Consider the following 21,483-nt stretch of genomic DNA (forward strand, 5'->3'; position numbering starts at 1 on the left):
TTCAAAAACTTACTACTCAACCCTACACCACTTTAGGTTGTAAATTAATAATTCGGCTCTTTGTGTCACCTATCCAAATTTAGCTCAATGTGAAGCTGCAGTGAGGTATGGTGTTAGTAGCTCTACCCAATATAAAGCCGAGAAATATCCGAGTTCATGTCCCATTTCATGTTTTAAGACTTACAACAAAATGTGTATGTGCATGACACCAAAGAAAGTCTCGTCCATCGTATTAGAGTAACAAATTAATTTCAAAACACTTTTAAGCAAGCCCTGGGTAGGGAATAAATGTTTAATTTCTATGGCCACAAGCTTAACAAGTTTAAAAACCACAGCTCTATGTTGCATCTATGGTTTGTAAGTCCTCAAAGAAAAATAATTGTATTTTTTTAAGACTTCGTTATTCGGCGTTGACAATCCCATCGTTGACCGACTCACTCCGATGTTGAAATGTGAGCCAGAAGGTTTCAAGTTTCGGAAACCTATAGAAATCACACTCCCTACCTGCTACCGGAATGTCGAAGCATCTCCTGTTGCCGTAAAAGTAAGTTAACTTGTTATTGAGTGATTGAGTTTTGTTTGTCCTGGCAAGGCATTTTTAACTATTTTCACAAACTGTTATAATAATCATAATTGAACTCATAAACAACTTATTCAAGTTGTCTTCCTATTTCGCCAAGATTCGCCACAAAACAAACGATTCCGACTGGGAAGTTCTGACACAATGCTTGATGGACCAAACCACCCGATCATTCACCTTCAAAACCGACCACTTTAGCATGTATGGCATTACACACTGTTCAGTATAATACAAAAAGGTTTACATTACCAATTGAAACAATTTGTATATAGCTATGACGTTGTCGGAAAGTTTTTTGGTCTGATGAAAGAGACGGCAATCATCCTGGCAGTTTCTCCTTGCGAGGAAGACATCGTATCTGAAATCATCGCACATGTGTTTATTTGTGACAACATTGAGTCAGCAAAAGATGTGACGCCGCTTAACCTGGTTTTTGACAAGATTATTCTGTTGGGGTTAGTACTTAAACAAAAACTGTGTTTTGTTAAAACGTATTTAGCATTAGCCTGTAATACGTAGTCTGGTGAGGGTCTTTTCGTTGTTAATGGTAAAATATTTGAAGATGAAGTATTTAAAATTAGCCTACAATCACCGACCACAGCAACCCAAGATGTTATTATGAAGCACAAATCAACATCTCTTGCATTATACTGCATGGATACCGCCGTCTAGTGGTCACTCCCTCATTTATATGAAAGAATTTGGTTTGAATCGAAACTTTAACTAAACTTATCCAAATACATAGATCATTTTCTTTGTAATTTTCTAAATACAGAAACCAAAGACAAGATGTTCAAATCCAAGTTAGTGCTGGAAACGCGGTAGCAAACCCTGATGAACATATTGCTATACTGGGGGGCATCAGAGATTCCTGGCAGTTTCGCCTGAAAAGGACGGACGGCGAAAACTGGAAACACGGATTTAAGGAGATTAAACTAGAGATCAGGTTTAAGAATCTAAATCTACAGGATATCGTCAAGTCTGTTTTCTTAGAAAAACGTCACTTAAGTGAGTAAAAGTCTTTGCTTGTTTTAAAAACTGTGAACTTGTCCAGTTAAAAGTCGGCATTACGAAAACATTGCACAATTTTACAAAACGCAACACATCTCAGTTTGTTGTTACTGATATATCGTTGTAACTCGTGTTGTCTTAATTCACAAAATAAAGTTTGTATATCACACTTTAAAGCATCTCGACCAGCACATTAGTATTTTTCCAGCCTTCATTAAAACATCATTTTGTTTCGTTTTTAATTTGCTAAGTTGATGTTTAACTTGACTTGTGTCTTGGGTATCCCCTCTAGTTTGCAGCAGAAAATTACCGATGCATTCGTAAGTTTTTGATAAGTTTATGCCAATGTAACAAACTTCAATTTCTATCTTAGCTCCAACTGGACCGAATCAATTAACATACATCGATGCGAGAGGCGGTTCGGTAAATTTTTAGAAGAAATGGTCTCCACGAAACGATATTCCATGATGGCGGAATTTCGAAATACGTTTGCAATTGCGGCTTCTTTCAACCAACTACGAACTATTGTTGCTACTCATATTCCCCTAACGCACGCTGCACTCAACAAAGCATTTTAAACAAACAGTTAAAGTTATAAATGGCAAACTGATAAAGTGTATATGATCAGAGAGTTGGTTGACGCAAGTGTGTGAGGCACCCGTGTTTTAAAAATACAGAAATAGATAACGAGCCACAGATTGCTTGTTAGTTTGTTTGTTTTATTTTTATCCTCGGTGGGCGGGCAACGCCTAAATGCGTCATGCTAAAACGAGTCCGCCGTCGGGCAGCCTGTATCTTTTTTCAAGTCCGGCGAATGATTAGCCACTGCGTTGAAGCGATGTCTCTCAAGTTTCTTGGTCAGGGAAACACGGGGCCGTTAAGTTAACCAATCGGCCATCTCGGCAAATTGTACTTCTAAAATTGAACTTGAGAGTTTGTGTTCGAACAAACATTTTACCCATCCGAGTGTCAACAAATGAACAACACGTTTCAAAGCAGCATGGCAGTCATGTTAAAAGTGTGTTGTAAAAGCGGTCCAGGGTAACAAAACGACGCTGAGGTCACGTTCATGTCACGTTATCGACGTTCATTGGCGACGTTCAACGATTTTCAGTGTTTTACGCTAAAGATCTTGTTTATCAGTAAAATGTTTTATTTTTGCTCGTCGTCATGTCACACTTCAGCACATATTGTATTGTAGCTATATTGTAGTTTTGCATTTTTTTTCAGCAAAATTGTTTTTTTATTCGTTTTTTGACTATTTATACATTTTGTATTGGAGCTATTGTAGCTATATTGTAAAAATGTGTGTTGTCATGCAGATTTTGTTTCCCCTTTTTTCTATTTGTCAATTTGAAATATGAATATTCAGACTCCGTTGAAATCGTTTGTACTTTACATAATTGAAGTCATAAAAATTACCCATATTGAAGTTTTGCATTATTTTCAGCAAGAGTGTTTTTTATTACTATTTATCGTTTAAATGACACTCAAGTGCACAATAGTAACCTCCACATTCTGTTACCATAAGCCTTCTAAATTTCACCAACAACCAAATAAGGCCATACAACAACAGAACTTTTGAAACAATAGGTAGACATCCGTTGCAACGTAAAAAGTCATTTTTTTAAACAGTTGTTTTTCGAAATCCACTACCGGTTTAAACAAACCTAAAACGTTATCTTTGGGTGCAGTTAAGTGCAAGTAAAGTCTATTAAATTTTATTTTTTTTTGAAAAAAATCGCAAGTAATACAATAGCTGAACATACACAAAAACACTGAAACTTTCGAAACTCGCACACAAAGGATTCACCGCAATATTGATAAATGGCGTAAAGAGCACAGGCGCGCCAGACAATTTTCCACAGAATTTGGTTTCAAATATTTTTGCGTAACAACAGAACGGCGCAGTGAGGTTGAGGTATAGTTGGTCGAATTTCCAAAAAAATGTCATAATGTAATGTCCGAACGAGCATACGACAACTCTTTTGCTGCCGATCATCGTCATGCAGCTGGGGCTTGCGGTAACAAAAGATGTATTTTGGTGTCATGCGGGTTTCTGATGTCAAGGAAATTGAACCAGCACCTGATTTTTCAGCTAATCGGGTGCGATACATCGAGTGGCAAAGTGGCAGCAATGTAGTTGTTTTTGCTTTTTGAGTAATAAGTAAAATATTTTTGTGTTTGTTGATTAGACTGGAAGCTTGCGTCGTATGAAAAGTCAATAGTTAAATGAGATGAACTATTAAAAGTTAGAACCATGCTGCTTTGACAAAAAGCACAGAATGTACAATGCAAGTCGATTCAGTATTAGAAGTTGTTGTTTAAATACGCTGGATTGTCATGAGCTGATCTCAATATGCAGCGAAACCAAGAAGGTATGTAAAAGAATTGGCAACACAATATTCAACTAGGTAAACTTTCACTAACGATGACAATTGTTTTGTTTTTGTCGAAACGTTTGCTCAATAAAATGTCTAAGGTTTATTCTACATCGCGGACAATTTAGTATTTAGTAATGTTCAACTAACTTTTGCAGAGAGTACTTATAAATCAATTTAAATATATAAATATCAGTACAAATCATGTGCTTAGACCAAACTAGACCCGCAAGAACCCTCACTGAGCATATTCCCCATTCCGTCACATCACCACAGCAACCTGCAGTTAAACCAATCACAAATAAACACGTTACAATCGAATAAATACCTTCGAATGCGGTACGCACAGCAGCACGCATTATAACTCTGGTGCATCACCTAGTGGAACAAAGTAGTTGAGTATCAGCAGTTTTCAAAAGACAGAACTTTAAAGTGTGATGTGTTGTTTAATTATGAAGCTTATAAACAAAATTCGCAAACCTGTGATAGACAACCCAGATGATTGAGCCAAACTCATCACCATAAGAACAACTTTTTGTTTTACTATTTATGTCCCCGTAGTTTTCCGCCTCCATATCGTTCCCGGTGTGCCTTTATACCGCTTTCGTAAATGACCCGCCCCTTTTCGTACGTCGCTCACTCTGTTTCATACTGCTCCTAGTCGTGTGTATGTGTGAGAATGTAACTGCCCCCAGTGATACGATCGGTTGACACGTTAAATAACTACAGCCGGTCAATTGTGCGACCTCCTGTAGACCCTCGTTTTGGAAGGTCACTTTGTTTTGTTTCTCGAAAACGTTTCGTTTCTTCTGTTTCCGGAAGTTCCGACACCAACCCCGAGAAGTAACGGCACATCATCGACTTGATGATCTCGTTGTTTTTCATTCGTTTGCATGTTTGGAGCGCTTGTTTATTGGAGAATAATAAACAAATATACACAATAAGGACAACTTTTTATCAATTTCCACAAGTTCTATTTCCACGAAGTGTTTGCGTATCTGTCAGGTTAAAACTCGTTCCCATGTCACATACTCACAGCGCATGTCTTGCACCCTAAAGCACGTGCACCTGTCTGTGGAAACAATCCTACAATTAAATATCCCGTAGATCAGAAACATGTTGAAAAACCTAACGCCTTTTTAGATTTTGATCAGATAAGCGACAAAGTTTAATTGAACATCGAGACAAACGGGAAAGTGACGCATTGTTTACTATCGGATCTGAAATAACCAACATCTTATGGAAGGCGATTTCGTCTCTGTGAAGATGGACACGCTGGATGCAGCAGTCGTGCCAAACTCACTCACAGCGTGAGACAGAATGTCAGCGACCACTGAGTTGATTGTCGTGTTGATGAAAATTGCTTGCGGTCCTGGAGTCAGATTTGCACCAGAACAAACACTACGCCCGGTTGTCGTTGTAAGGCGTTCCTCGTCCCAGACGGTACATGTTGTGCCGCTTGATACTAAAGAGAAAAATGTAAAATTCGTAACGTGATATCTATGAACCATGATGCGATGGACAATTTTTAAATCGTCACACGTTTCAACCGGGAATAACTGGCCACTTGGTGGCGCGATGTACGGTGAGTTGTCTAAAAAGAAGACTTGGTGACGTCATTGCGAGAAGCGTTTACGATGAACGTTAAATATTTGTGATGTGACATCTTACGACGTTTCGGTTTGGTCGTACGAGACGAGACAATATATTATCAACGGGGTGTCCAACACGTGGTATGCGACGTATTTGAAAATGACACGCAATCTCTCACAAAACTTTACCAGCCTGAAACTAAGGTTTGGCACGCAGTTAATGTTAGGTCTAATAATCGCCACAATTACGATGACGAAAATTAATTAAGACGTATCTCAGTATGTGAAGTAGTGGTACAAACTAGAGATTCACCGAATCGGCAATTTGGGATCGGCTGAATGAATAGAAAAATTTCGTATCAAAATCGTCGCACGCCACGGGTTTGACATTAAAACATACGTTTTTCTATCGGGCAAAGAGTGGTGTTGCAGAACAGAATAGTTCTGTTTCATGATCGTTTTATTTCAGTGGACAAGGGGCCAGGGCTTTGGTTGCCAGCCTGCCAATGAATTACTGACTTTTTGTCTGGAGTGGGAAAAACGATAAAGTTTTAAACTAATAATAAAAATTGATGCGATTTTTGTTATGGCGTAGTTTGAAAGATTGTGTGATAAGCAGAAACGACAGGTTTTACTGTTTAGATTTGTATAGGTAAACGATTGGTTTTTGGAATAGCAACAAATTATTTGACTGAAAACGAATCTGTGCAAAAAAAGATTCGGCAGAGTAAATTCGGCAAACCGAATATTCGGTCTCCAGTATAAACCAGAGGTGAGTAAATTTTTTAATATAAAAATTTGGTAATGATGCGCGAGGGCCAAATAACTTACAAAACCGAAAGCTTGTGGTATTTCTTCCCTAGTTGAAGTCAGATGTTTGGGGAACTGCGACTGTTTTATCTTCTTGATGTTGTAACAAATAGTGGTAAGTTTAACCTGGGTGTAAACAGTGGCGTAAAACCGACAAGTGTTTTTGTAATCGTAAAATACACACTTTTGATACGCCTGACATTTTCCAGTTTATCTACCAATGTGACGTACCTTCATGAGTGGTGAAGTTCCGGCTTCAGTGGCAAGTCGATTCGCGACAACAAATCCGCCAGTGAGCGCAATTGATTTAAGTTTTAGTATCAGTGGGGGATTTCCCGTTGGATGTTGGCTGAAAAATTTGTCCTTGACCCATTTATTAAGTGCCGTCCCACTTAAGTGATTTCTCATAGTTGATAGTTGTATAGGAAGGTAGGGCTGTAGGGGAAATGAAATCGCAATATAAGTTGTTAAGTAAACATTTAACGCTCCAATAAGTAAACTGTTTAAGTCATTCACACATTAAGAATTGAAATTGCACACCCTTAAGTTAAAATAGACAAAAACAATTAAATTAAACTTAAGAGCGAATCCCTTCACAGACTAATATGAATTAAATGTATTAAATAAACACGAGGTGTACAAAATAGGTAATTGGTAAATAAATAAAAAATACACAATATTGCATCTGTAAAAAAGACAGTATAATTTATACTTTTGCACAAGTTGAAGTAAAAAAAATGCAAACCTGCAAACAGCAATGATAATTTTTTGTATCTGAACGAAATCTTGCAAATGAGTGATTATTATCGCAACAGCATGTCCACTCTGGTCATCATCAGTCAAACCTGTTGGAGAAGTTAGAATCCCAGCTCTCTAGTCTGATACTAAAATTCAAAAGTTTTAAATAAACATTTGCAAAGTAACACAAGTATCAATGCAAAACAACAAAATTATTAACCTACTTCTGTTAACAGGAAAGATTTCATCCTTAAATTTGTATCCAAAAGGGTCATTTGGAATCTTGTTCCCACCTATAATTTGTTTGGCCAATTCATGCTTTTTCTGCTCTTTAGTGAGTGGGGTATTGTCATGTTATCAATGATCTGGATTGTTACATCACTGAGTGGTAATGTTTGTTGGTCCTATTAGAGAAGAAATAATACATTGAGTACACAAACTCATATTCAACCCACAATGTTCCAAAATTAAATGCAGAAAGCCCCAAAAAGGGTAAACCAAATAAAAAGTGTCATTTATAAAGGATATGCTTAGCACAAGATATAAAATAATATCTATTATCAGCATAATATAACTGGTGAAGAACAAACCTCAGCCAAAAGTCTCTACTTGAAAGAGGAATTTAGGAAGTAAGTTCCAAAAGGTGGACAATACAAATCTTCCTTGTTTGCTCAGAAACTTAAAAAGTACAAAAAATAACAGTCAGGATTTGTTAGGTGCATAACAGATCAAATAAGCAAAGCCTTAGCAGCTAGCACACGTACAAAACACTTGAATTTCTCCATATTGTAACACTCCGAAAAACAATTTACAATTTCAAACATTCATGATTCAGGGGTAACACAAGTAATAAAACCAGACTAAACAACATAACTGAACAAAGTAGAATGTACAAACTACAAACCAAAGAGAGAAAATAGCTCTAAAACAAGAAATAAATAGGTTTGATAGCTGAAAAATGCCTGTGATTTTAAGAAAATCGCTCCTGGTTTTGTATGCACTTTAAGTATGACATCACATTCACACAGTGCATGTGTGTGACATCACAATTAGTATGATTAAAGAAATAACCATTCAACAAATACGATGACTTGAGGCTGCAAAGTGCAAACTTGCAACAGTGAAATTTTAATGGTTTAACCACTCAAGTCTCAACACAAGTTATACCCTGAGCATTTCTGATTGCGTTTTAATTATTTTGTAGTTCTGCAAAAATATTTTTAATTTTTTTGCTATTTTGCAACTTTTCAGTGTATTTAAAAACATCCCATGAGGGAACGGGTAAAGTCACGAAGTTGGACTAAACAGTAAACAGTGTATCGGCGGATTTTGTATTTTTTGCATTGCTTGGTGCTTTCGTTAGATTTGTTCATTAGTTTTACGTACACAATAGACTTTACTGGGAAGAGAAAACCCAGAAGTTGGTTATATCCCAGAAAAAGTTCGGTGTAGTATTTGTGGTGAACCCAGGAAATCTAATTTCATGACATTGGCTCACTGCGGATACCGCTTGTACCATAGAGATCGAATGTATGCCCCAAATTGCATAAGCACCAGTCCAGCGTATCGGAAAAGCTATTATCCCAATTTGCACAAAACACAAAAAATTGCACAAAACCTTAAATTGTTTCCTTTCACAACTGGTGATTTTTTGCAGCTGTGTTAGGTGGCTTTCGTGCCAAATTACCGATTATATCTTATACTTCCTTTGCCTTGCTAATGTACTTGTAAACAAAATACAATACAACCCACAACATATAGGCAACGTTTAGTTTTATCTACTCATTGGTATGTTGCTTGGCAACAAAATGTAGTTTTTGTATCTTGCAAATTACAATCACAAAGATTAGCAATATGTAAAAAAGTAATAACCTGCAGAACGAATAATTATGGTTTGGGTATAAATATCACTGATTCACAAATGTTATGTTGTGTTTGCACTTGCAGCAACCAGCACCACAGAATCACTCAGATTCGTACAAACAAATGCGCCATGTGAACAATTGCGTTTCGATCGTTGTGACGATACTTGAGCCCCTACGTTAGTTACACGTCACGCCTTAGCGCCGTTCTACCCCAACCAACCAGCTTTATTGTTGCAAAGTGACGTGGTAAGACTCGACTGAAAGCCTATTTATGGCTCCACACCTATTTTTAACCTTTAGTTTGAACAAAAATGCAGGTAGGTTTTGTTTTTATTTACACGTTGTCCCTGCAAATATGAGAAACGTTGCTTTGCATGCTTGAGATGAGTTACGAAAAAGATTCTGATAAACGAACGTGGCAAGGTTGGTAACACTCTCAAAAAAGAAATACATCAGATGTTTGTTTAAACGCGTTTTTAAAAATTTTGAAACAACTCATGATTTTATCACTAATGAACGTTGTATTTTCACAGCAGCACAGCCTAGTGTTGTCATAATGGTGTTTTACAAATCACCCATAACATATTCGAAATTTAAGTCGTTCGGTTTAAGACACAAGGCCAAGTTTCAGCGCAACCACAATCGTCTTCATCCCTTACTTGTGCGGTCTGGTGACAACTAAGAACGCGGCGGTCTCGGCGAGTTTCGATCGTTGTGAGACGACCATACATTGGTTACTCGTCACCCCTCAGTGCCGTTCTACCCCAACCCACCCGCTTTATTGTTGCAAAGTCACGTGACGATACTTGACTAAAAGCTTATTTATGCCTCCATGCCTAACTTTACCCTTTAGTTCAATATCATTTAAATCTGCCGGTAGACTTTCGTTTTCGACTTACAAGTAGCCCAAAAATTTTAGAAACGTGGTTTTGTATGCTTGAGATACCTTACGTGGCAAAGCTTGATAAACGAATGCGCAAAAGTTGAGTAATGCTGCTGTTCTGACTATGGAATGAGCTTTGCAGACATATCAATATCATGACAATATCATTTTAACGGCGTTTTGTAGTTAAACAGTTCGTCATGTGTTTGGCAATATTTACCACACAAACCCAGCTGACCAGTTTAGAGTTAAATGTATTATTAACGCACCCAAGATTGAATAACCATGTTGTCATGTTTATTGGTGTTGTGACCCCTATACTTGGGAATAGTATTGGTATCTTATATAACCAATGTATGTTGGATATTGCAACGCTTATACTTTTTATTGAGGAACTTCCTTTGCCCAACATACAGCCATGAAGTTTAAGAAAACGTTTTACCTTCAGTCCCTTCCCTTTTACGGTCTGATGACAACTAAGAACGCGGCAGTTTCGGCGAGTTTGCCAAAAACTTTTTTTCTTTACGCTGCAGTAAATAAGTCGCATTCATTCATACGAGTCGTGTTGTCGGTCCAACCGTTATTTAGGCGACTGTACTTGTGCAGTAGAAATATATAGACCTTAAATCTAAGAGTTTTGCGCAATATATTTTGTTATTTACAAAATGTGTATTACGAAAGGACTTTTTGACGAGCGGTAACACTTTTAAAATAACTCGTCCTCTCCCTAGCTTGTCTTTTGTTTTAAGCAGTGGTGGCGACCAAACAGAAGGATGTATAAAAAGTTGAATGAAGTGGTGCAGACGATAAATATGATGATGTCAGTGAAACATTTATATCTGATACAGAACAGTTACTTGAGCGTAGTGCTACATAAGGTGCTTTTGACAAGCTCTGCAAGTCTACTAGATTTAAAATAACGGTATCTCAATGACTGCAAAAAATCCATAGAAAAGAAACTGCGTTAGAATTGTCCGAACAATTGTTCAGTTTACCATTCCACGCTGTTGTAATCGAGTTTGACAACGCAGACATTTTTTTCTCCTCGAATGCACGGAGCACAACGTAACAAATAATAACTGTGGTGCACCGCCTAGCGGATTTACCCACGAGCTTGATTGGTGCAAAGCGACGTGACGATACTTGACTAAAAGCTCATTTATGCCTCCACACCCAACTTTAGCCTTCAGTTCAGTATCATTTAAATCTGCAGGTAGACGTTTGTTTTCGACTTACAGGTTGCCCAAAAATTTTGGAAACGTTGCTTTGTGTGCTTGATACACCTTACGTGGCAAAGCTTGATAAACGAATGCGACAAAGTTGAGCAATGCTGAACTATGGAATGACCTTTGCAGACATAAACATCATTTTACCGGCGTTTTGTAATTAAACAATTTTGTCATGTGTTAGGAAATATTTACCACACAACCCAGCTGACCAGTTTAAACTTTAGAGCAGGTGAAACTATGGCCCGGCAAAGGAGTTCACGCGGCCCGCCAAATGTTAGTAAATTTTAAAGAGAAAGTTACCGAGCAACGCTGAATAATATTATAAGCACAGGCGTGGAGTTTTAAAAAATAATAAAAAATATCGATGGTGCGACTTGGCGATACCTATACCATGTGCAGTATCTGTACCCGTACAATACTTAGGAACTAAACACAGATACTTTTTACGTGCTTTCTGTTGTTTCTGCCACGTAATTATGCAAATCGTCACTTGACACAATTTCTTCTTTCGACAAAAGTAGATAAAAGTAAAAGCGATTCACGTTTTCAAATACAGCCCACTTTGCACTGTTGACGCAAAAACTTTGGTCACTTTAGATCAAGTTTTGGTCGTTGCAGTACTTGCAAACGGACATTAAACACGGCTTCAGAATCGTTAACACAGACCCGCACAACAACTACAGATGGCGGCTCACATTGTTTAATGTTTGCGCAAGATATTTATTACCCAAAAAACGTGCTTTTTTGAATGCTTGTTTATTTTGAAACAATTACAATTGTAGCGTTCCAGCCATTGTTTGTCCAATCAAGTGACCACAATGGTATTTGCACATAGCTGAAAATATGCTATGGTAATATTTTGGGCTAGATCAGGCGTGCAAAACCTGCGGCCGTACGGCCACATGCGGCCGCAGAGACGAGTTTATGCGGCCGTAAACATGTATATTAAAATACATGCACTGGCGGCCGTGACGTAACTAAAATTATTTTGCCAAATATTTTAATTTTTAAACTGCTAAAAACAGATTTGGTGAGACTGGAAAAAAGATTACCAGCCTATAGTAACTGTATGCGCCAGGCTTTTTATCCTCTTATTGTGTGCAAACAATGAGAAAAACAGGCACCGCAATCGTCACAATACAAATTATGACGTCGCAAACAGATAGCTTCGTTTAACTTATGCACTTAAAGTTAGAAATTAATAATCAGAGCAATTTACGTGACTTTAAATGGTATATATATGATGTAAACCAAGTTCTTTACACCAGTTATTTTAAAACAAAAACGAGCAAGCAATTGGCGGCCGTTGGTGAAATACTATGCGGCCCCATAAAATTAATAACTTTTGAATGCGGCCCTTGCACTGAAAAGTTTGCCCACCCCTGCTTTAGAGTATTATTAACGCATCCAAGATTGGAGCCAAGTTTCAACGCAACAACAATTGATCTTGTTTTCGAGCAGGTTTATGGTTTCTTTCACCGGAAACGTTTTACGTTTAGCCCCTTCCCTTCTACGGTCTGATGACAACTAAGAACGCGGAGGTCTCGGCGAGTTTGTGAAAAACACCATTTTTTCTTTACGCTGCAGTAAATAAGTCGCATTCCATTGATACGAGTCGTGTGGTCGGTCCAACCGTTATTTAGGCGACTGCACTTGCGCAGTAAAAATAGAGTAAGCCATAAATCTAAGAGTTTTACTTTGTTTGTTGTTTACAAAATGTGTATTACGAAAGGACTTTTTGACGAGAGGTAACACTTTTAAAATAACTTGTTTTCTCACTAACTTGACGTTTTAAGTCTTTTGTCTGGGCCAGTGGTGGCGACCACACAAACTAGTGTATAAAAAGTTTAATGAAGTGGTGGGGTTGATAAATGTGATGATGTCAGTAAAACATTTATATCTGATACAGAACAGTTACTATTTGTTAAGCATATAGTAACGTATCCTGTTTTTGACAAGCTCTGCGTCTACTAGATTTAAAATAACGGTATCTCAATGACAGCAAAGTTTCGACAGAAAAGCAATAGAAAAGAAACTGCGTTAGAATTGTCAGAATGATTGTTCAGTTTACCATTCCACGCTGTTGAAACCGAGTTTGACAAAGCAGACAATTTTTTCTCGTCGAATGCACCGACCACAACGTGACAAATTATAACTCTGGTGCACCGTCTAGCGGGTTTAGCCTAAGCAGTTTACCACCATACAGTATATACCGCAGGGGTGGCCAAACCGCATGCGGCTCTTTGAGTCTTTGATTGAGGCTCTTTTACGTTGCACATGTATTTCCCCATCTTGCCGTGTTGTTTAACCTGATTATAAAACAAAGCATTTTCTAACATAACGATAGACTGACTGTTTGTAATAACTAGGGAGATTATTTTTTGACCCAAAAAACGAAAAATTTTGACCCACAAATTGAAAATTTTGACAAATTTTGACTTTAAAAAACTTTTTTTGAAAAAATTTTGACCTATGAAGAACTCAAGTAGTTAAATTACGCATTATTGTACAAAAAGTTAAAATATAGCTGTAGGCTAATGGAACCGAAGCGAAAGAATGTGCAAAAATATAACAAGGGCAAATATCCCAAAACAGACCTAACCTATTCTGAAAAGGGAAATGAGCTAATTAAAAATCACTGCTAAAAAACTGCAGCAAAGACACAACAAAAATTGTTCAATGCATTTGTGTAAACGAAAGATACATGAAGTATATAAAGCAAAACCGAAGCAAGAGCTGCACCTAAACTACCAAAATTGTACACGTTTTGACGTGTGTTGTTTTGATTCTTAATAAGCAGACAATGGGCCATTTACAACAGTATAAAGTAGGCTCCACTCATGGGCGTTCGCAGGAAAAATACAGGGGAGGGCAAACTATCGTCACATCGCCGTTCGATAAACGGTATTTCAGAACAAAAATCATCTGACAGTGATATCTTTCTTGCCAATCCCAATGTAGCAAAGTAGTGCAATAAACAGAATATTAACTATTACTGAAATATGTGGAAGGTTGGCAAACGATTTTTAACGAAAATAAGATTTATATGCACGAACCTTATCAGATGTAAGAACAGATACAGTGAAGGTATCACATAATGGCTTTTTGACACATCCATCAATGACGCAATAATATGCTTGTTACCGAGCTATTGTTAAGTAATAATGTTCGATTCATTTAATCTGTTGTAAAACCTCATCCTGTTCTGTTACAGTTACAGCTTGTATTCGGTGCGTTTAACGGGGTGGAGACCCACGAAGTCTTCAGTTTACGTTCCAGGAATAGTTTTTGTATAACACTGTGTGAATGTTTATTGGGTTTTATTTTAAGATGCGAAATTTGCGACCGTTTGCGTTTTTCTTTTTTTCCAGGGGGAAGGGGGCACCCTTTTGAAGTCAAAAAATAATCGCCCTAGTGATAACCAATGTACATTCCGCAAACCGAAAAGAACATTATTGTACAGAAGAGTGCTAGCTTGTGCATTGTTGTCAAATATATTGTCAGATTGAAGCTGTAAGTCAGGGCTGACATAAAAAACATTTTACATTTGTATTGCTGCTTATACTAGCAATAACTGTAAAGTTTTGCCCAAAAATTTTGTTGAGAAATAATTGCAAAAAAGTAAGATAAACAGGAAAATATAACTATTAAAACAGAGTAACTTGAAACGTCATTACGAAGCTAAACACAAAAACAGTCTAATTTCAAAAACCTTGCAGCCCAAGTGGAGACTTACAGTATCACCACACAACAATAATCATCATTTAAAAGACTACACTTGATTGTGAGTAAATAAATTCGTTTTTGATTTTTTGTGTTGCGGCTCTTTTAAAACTAAGTTTTGTGATATGCGGCTCGAGCATGAAGCAGGTCTTGCCAATCCTGGAATATACCATTGTTTTTCTTTTTTTGTGTACTGCACTGATTGTTTAGCCGCATGAGATTTGTGGAAGTATCGAGTTTTTATTCTTCTTTACCTCTTCTCGTTTAATTTTTATCGAAAACTTCTGCGTTAAGCCGCATTGCTTAATTTATCTCTTGGTGGGTCACGTGCATCACAATTCAGACACATTATCGTGTGATTTAAACGTCAGGTCTAAGCTATCAGTGTAGAGAGGTAGGACGGATTTTTAGAGCAGTAGAACATTTACTCCCGCGCAAACGCGATAAGTAATCAGCTAACAGTTGCTTCACACCTCTAAACAACAGTGTTTGTTCTCGTTTAAGCACAATGTTTGTTCCGGTGTCCTTCCGGTTTTGCCCTGCGTTGTGTTATAAAAACGATTGCGTTGGGTAGTTTTGCCATAAAATGATACCGAGATTGATACAAACACTTGCGCAATGTGAACAATTGCTTTTCTATCGTTGTGATGACAGTTTAACCCTTACGTTGGTTACCCGTCACGCCTCAGTGCCGTTCTCCCCTAACCCACCAGCTTTATTGTTGCAAAGTGACGTGGTGAAACTCGACTGAAAGCTTTTTTTTGCCTCCGCATCTAATAAGATGATAATTGTGACTTAATTGATGAAAATGTTTCGGGCGTAATCTTTTAAAATGTAACTCATTCCTTTGGAGTTTTAGATTAGCTGGGGCAAAACTTTGTACAACACGACTTTTCGCATTTCAATTCAGTGCATTTCAATTTCAGTGGTTTATGTGGTAAATAGATCAAATAAGAAGTAGAACATACAAGTTTGCAATATATAGAAAAGCCTAGTTTCAGGTAGGTCATTGGCCGTCGAACAACAACTAATGACGTCACTCACCACGTGGTCGTCTCCAAGCCACTCTAACAAAAATTGGACTCGCGGACGATTTGTATAATCAGCGTTGCACAACAAATATGTTACGGTTGAATGATTATTTTGTTACAAAATAACAATCCATGCGTGAATTTTCATCATTTCACTTCAGTAACAAGTAGAAGTAAAATGAAAAAAGTATGTATAAAGTTCATACAATCCTTCTCATTGATGCTTTAGGTTTTGTCAGTTGTTGTTCGCGAAACAGCCTAATTTTTCTTCCATTTGTTATAGTTCGACGCGAAAGTCACTACTTTGCAAAAAAATGTAAATATATGTCTAATTTGAGATGATATAACATCCAGTTTACTCTGTAATCGGCACAGTTTGTCTGGCAGGATTTTGTTCCAAAAAAAATTGATTTACAATGGCTTCGATAAACGAAGTAAGTAAACTAAAAATGTACAAGCTTAAAGGCATGCAGAATTTTTTTTGAACGTTGCATTGCTTTTAAAAAAAAACTGTTGCCCATTTAAGTTTATGTTTTCGAAACATGTAAAAGTGCAAATGCCTTATTTGTTTCTGAAACAGTTTCAAGAATTGGACTGTGGTGACATCACGTGCAACCTTAATGACTTTGTGGCGGGTTCAGGAGGTTTCGGGGATGTTCTATTTGGATATCATAATGGGTTAAAGCAAGAAGTTGCCATAAAAATATTTAAGGTCTCTGGTGGAAAGCAGGAAAAGGCGCGGCTTGAAAAAACGTAAGTTATGAGACTTTTCATTTTCGGTACCTTAATGTATTGCAAACATGGTAGGGATGTACTTTAAAATGATGGGTTGGTACTTTAACTTTGTGGAAGAATTTTGTGACGATGACATCACAACAGTTTATAAAAATAATGACGTTACGAAGCGCAAATAACTTTTAAAAATGATCATTTTAAAAACTCTTTCCAATTTTGAATTTTGTGTCAACTTGCTGGCGCAGTGTGTGTTGATGTGTATTGAGAAAGGAGTCTTTGCGAATAACCGAAGATTACAAAAGCGACGTATGGGGCCTGTGTGATGTTTGATAAATTGTACTCGTTGTTATTTCGTTAAAACAAACCTATTACGGTTAGAAGTCCCCAATCACATTTGAAGGAACATACCACCTCACATGTCCTTACCGGACTTCGCTCGTGGTCCCATACACAGTACATCAACATGCAGTTGAGTAAAAAACCTATTTCCTTAGAATCAAAGAAGAGATGGAACACTTGCAGAAAGCCGGCCATGAAAATGTTGTTCGGGTTTATGGCTATGTCAAATGGACTTTCGCAATAGGAATTGTGATGGAATATTACAAAGGCGGGAATCTCAAAGAACTACTTCAGGATACATCCAAAGAACTGGGCCTTGCTCTGCGCCTTCGCATTTTATACGAAGTAGCATCAGCAATGGATTTCTGTCACAATTTACCAGACAAACGTTTAATTCATCAGGACTTGAAACCTGAAAATGTCATGTTTACTGAAGAGCTTCGTTGCAAAATAATCGATTTCGGTGCCGCCGAACTGGCCACTTACAGTATTTCGGCAACTGTAAACCCTTTGGCAAGAAGCAAGAAGGAAAGGCCACAGTATACTCCCTATTACACTGCTCCAGAAAAACTTAAGGACCCAATTATGAAACCAAGAAAGCAGCATGACGTGTACGCTTTCAGCATGTTAACTTACTGGCTTCTTGCTCGTAAAGCTCCCTATCCACATCTGATCGGCGAACCACTAAGAAAGCTTTTGCAGCTAATCGAGAACGGAAAAAGACCAGACTGCCAGGAAATACAGGATTGGATACAAACTTTGGTCGGTGAAGACAGAGAAATCGCAGAGCAACTCCAACTACTGATGAAGCGATGCTGGGATCAAGATCCCACAAAACGTCCCACAATGACTGAGATAAAAGAAGAATTAAAAACGCGTTTGGATAAGCAACAAAACACCAAGCTACTTTCTCAAGTTTTGACGACTTTGACTCAAATAAATTTGGACGAGCAACCGCAAGTCAGCGAAGGTCGACGCGTTCCTCTTCACTATTTTTCACCGCGGTCCGGAGGTTTTCATGGTAAATTAATCGGTCATACATATAAATTTATTATAATAAGAAGTAACTCCGAGCAGAAGCAAATTTCCTTGCCCGAGACGCTTTGGAACTGGTAGTTATCACAATTAAGTTGGGACACAATGTGATAATTTGATGTGTTATATTTTATCGCTGTTCAGAATTTACACAATAACATAAAAAATCGAAAGATATTAAGTCGTTATGTCATGTCACCCATCTATATTTCAGTGCCCTTCACATCGGGTGGAACCGAAGGACGTTTGATCGAACCAGCGGAGGGCGCACAAGAGTATCCTTCTTCTCAGCAAGAGAAAAAATCCCCCCAAGGTGAAAAAACAAAACCGGGTAGGATTTAACAATGTCAAATTTTTTGGTATATAACCTTCAGCATCCCCGTACTTGACCCAGGTTGACATGCTCAGTTTATGAAGCCACTTGACAACCCTCAAATGCCGCATTAACAATTTTGTGTAATGTAATCCCAAGGTTTAGGTCTTACAACGGCAAAACTATATAGAGCGCACTTTTAGAGCTAAGTGGCCGCAGGTCTCCCATTTCCGACCTGGTCAATCAAAACTATTTTTCATTGATTAAACTTTGTTTTATTTGTCGTAACATTGCTGTTTGTTCGATCGTTTTTTAAAACTTATGAGATTTAAAGTTCAATATAAAGCCGTAACCGCCCTCTGCGAGTTTGTTGTAAGTCAATATTTGTCTTTGGCAACCGAAACGTCAAACAATTTCACTCGGTGCACAGACGATGTTTCTAATAAATCTTGGTTGTATTTCTCTCGGAAAGCAATGCAAATGTATTCACTAAATAAAGATATCTAAAAGCAATCAACTTTCAGGTCCCTCTACACCAAGTGCGGCCATAAAAAAGACAATCAAATCTACAGAGGGCACACATGAGGTACGGTCTCCATCTTCTTCTTCACAACAAGGGGAAAGTCCTACATTCAGCAAACCGCAGCAACCAGGTATATGGTGGGCAAAACGATAATGGAAATTCCGATAATTTAGAACATCGTTATAAATTTACCAGTTTTTGTTTTACCTACTTTAAGTCGCGGAACACTTGGCGCATATTAAAATCAAGGTCACACTCAACCAATTGATAACGGACCCACGCAATTACATTATCAATATTTCACGACGAATCTGATTGTTACACAAAAATAAATGTGAATCACGATGAAGCATTCAAACTGGTGACAGCGGAGAATTACTTTTATGAAAGAAAAGCTATTTCTGCCATTGTGTAAACTTTAAAAATCACCGCCTTAAACGACAGCTAACATGCGTTGCCAGTATGGTGGAAAGTCAATATTGGTTTAGCGGCAACTCGTATAACTTTACGAGGAAATAGGTATTCGTCCAAAAATAAGTTATATTTTTATTAAAATATGTATAGGCGAAAACAAAAAGCATTGTAGGTAAACAAAGGTCCCAGTTCTTAACCAACAATGATTTATCGTCAATAGAATCAGTCGGCACCAAGAAACAATCAATTGAACCAATAGATGCCTCCCAGCAAAACATACAATTACCTTCTTATGAACAAGGAGAAACTCCCACCAGCAGCAATGCACAGCAATCGGGTATGAGATACGTCGGCTCGTAGAAACTTATAGTTATTTATAATATTGATAAACGTATTGTAACCAAAAGAATACTTATGGGCAGTAAGAAAAAAACTTTTTTAGACATTTTTTGTTTAGACGCCATCACAAACGATGACGAAAAATCCAACCCGTCCGTACAAAAGTTAATCGCCCGCTTCAACAGTATATTACCGCAGCAACCTGCAGGTAACCAATCATGGAGTCAAATAAATGGGACTTGTGTGCTTGTTTTGAAGCTTATGACCTGGCTAACGAAATGTTTGTTAACGACGGCAAAAATGCCTGAGCCGGTTTAAACTTATTTCTCGTAACATCAACAAACTTAGTTTTATTTAAGCAACGCCCTGATAGCTATCAAGCAGTCAGGGTGCACGTAAATTCGTAACAGGGATCAACCCTAAAGCGGTTATTCAGATCTGTAATAACGGCGTAGTTATAAATAAATCACCAGGACCAGCCCTTTTAAACGCGGTACCAAAGCAGCATTTCCAAATGGCAAGGGTTCTGGTGGGACTCGAGCCCACGACAGGAGTCTTTCTGGGACTTGCAGGCAACAGTGCTTGTTTCGATATTTGACGGGCTCACCGCTAAACTTGTGAAGCTCAGTTGGTTCCACAACGAGTCCAGATATCAAAAAAAATAAATAAATGAAGTAAATCGCGAACATTCAGTCTAATATAAAATCTAATAAGAACCTGCTAATCTATATTATATGAACACATTTAAAGGTAAACACAAGTAAAGCTTATGCAGCGGCAACATGCCAAATGCCCGTAGATTTTCCCACAACGAAAGCGCAACCGCGTACAGCAGGCTAGAAAAGTAGTTTCCGGTACGCGAGGGGTTATATAGCGGGTTATATACCCCAATCATGATGCACTTGACCGATCACATCGGTGGGAATCGCATACACACACTAGTACATATAACGCAGTTTTGGTTAAAGTTTGGATAGATTGAAGCTAACAAAAGGTTTCGTTTAGTATAGAAAAATATCAGTGTTTCAGTTGGGGTTCGAATTCCACCACAGGCGGTATATTTTAAGCCTACCTCTTGTCATATGATAAACGCTTGGTGACCGGCTGATTCGGTATGGCGCCTTTAAGAAGCCTGATGCATGGTGTACTACGCTAAACATATATCATAAATAACATAAAAATATACCTTGTTTTACAAACAAATCAACCCCACATAAAAACGTGCAGTGTACTTTAAAACGAAAAAAACATTTTCCACAATACACCTGACCATGTTGAAAGCCTGGTGGTGGTAATGATTTGTTCTTTAATGAATTCCTTTAGTTTTATTTGTTTGGCGGAAATGGTGGATTTTATTTGGATTGTCACAACTATGTTTAGATTCCAGCAGACTTCTAAGAACTGAAGTAAAGTCCTCTGTTGTACCTACAGAAAACCGTCCTACTTCCAGCAGCTCATCACTACAGCAACCTACAGGTAAACCAATAACAGATAAACACGTTGTAATTATTTTAAAGCTATTATTGCTAACTATTTAAAGGTTTTGATTTGAAACAAGCGCTTAAAAACCATAAAATTATCAAAAAGAAAATTCAACGTTTAAGTGACGGACAAGGTATTTATTATTATGTTATGTTAATACTTGGAAGTAAGCTAAGATGAATATTTTCATACTGGGATCAGCCCTGAAGCATCGATTCAGACCTGCGATCACGGCATACTTATCGATAATACACAGTACGCCAGGCCTATTAAAGGCATAATACCGAATCAGCTGGTCTCCCAAGCATTCACATATGGCAAGGCATAGGCTAGAAAAATCTATCCTGCGGTGGGATTCGAACCCACGACAGGAGTCTTTCCGGGACTCGCGCTCTACCAACTGAGCTACACAGGCTCAGTGGAGAAACCGCCGAAAGTCGGATCACAATCACCGTTGCCT

General features: G+C 37.8%; 1 protein-coding gene, 1 non-coding gene and 2 pseudogenes across 3 annotated transcripts in view; 1 reads left to right on the forward strand and 3 right to left on the reverse strand.

The window, feature by feature from the left end:
- The window catches only part of LOC145212396 (uncharacterized), a 182,923-nt pseudogene extending 174,591 nt beyond the window's left edge, over positions 1-8,332 (reverse strand).
- LOC145212161 (uncharacterized) lies at positions 687-21,203 on the forward strand (annotated as a pseudogene). Its single transcript, XR_013856654.1, has 12 exons — positions 687-781; positions 853-1,035; positions 1,356-1,588; positions 16,198-16,277; positions 16,424-16,596; positions 17,073-17,938; positions 18,167-18,265; positions 18,790-18,919; positions 19,415-19,539; positions 19,660-19,749; positions 20,922-21,017; positions 21,082-21,203. The product of XR_013856654.1 is annotated as an uncharacterized LOC145212161 (transcript).
- Positions 21,204-21,364: 161 nt separating this feature from the next.
- Positions 21,365-21,438, reverse strand: Trnas-gga (transfer RNA serine (anticodon GGA)). Its single transcript has one exon. It is a non-coding gene; the product is annotated as a tRNA-Ser (tRNA).
- Positions 21,429-21,483, reverse strand: part of LOC145212162 (receptor-interacting serine/threonine-protein kinase 1-like) — a 2,197-nt gene continuing 2,142 nt past the window's right edge. The window contains exon 4 of the mRNA XM_080080203.1: positions 21,429-21,481. Coding sequence (XP_079936329.1) covers positions 21,429-21,481 — 53 coding nt within the window. The remainder of the gene's footprint in view (positions 21,482-21,483) is intronic.

This window comes from Phallusia mammillata, chromosome 2, assembly GCF_965637545.1.
Source record: "Phallusia mammillata chromosome 2, kaPhaMamm4.hap1.1, whole genome shotgun sequence".
Classification (NCBI taxonomy): domain Eukaryota; kingdom Metazoa; phylum Chordata; class Ascidiacea; order Phlebobranchia; family Ascidiidae; genus Phallusia; species Phallusia mammillata.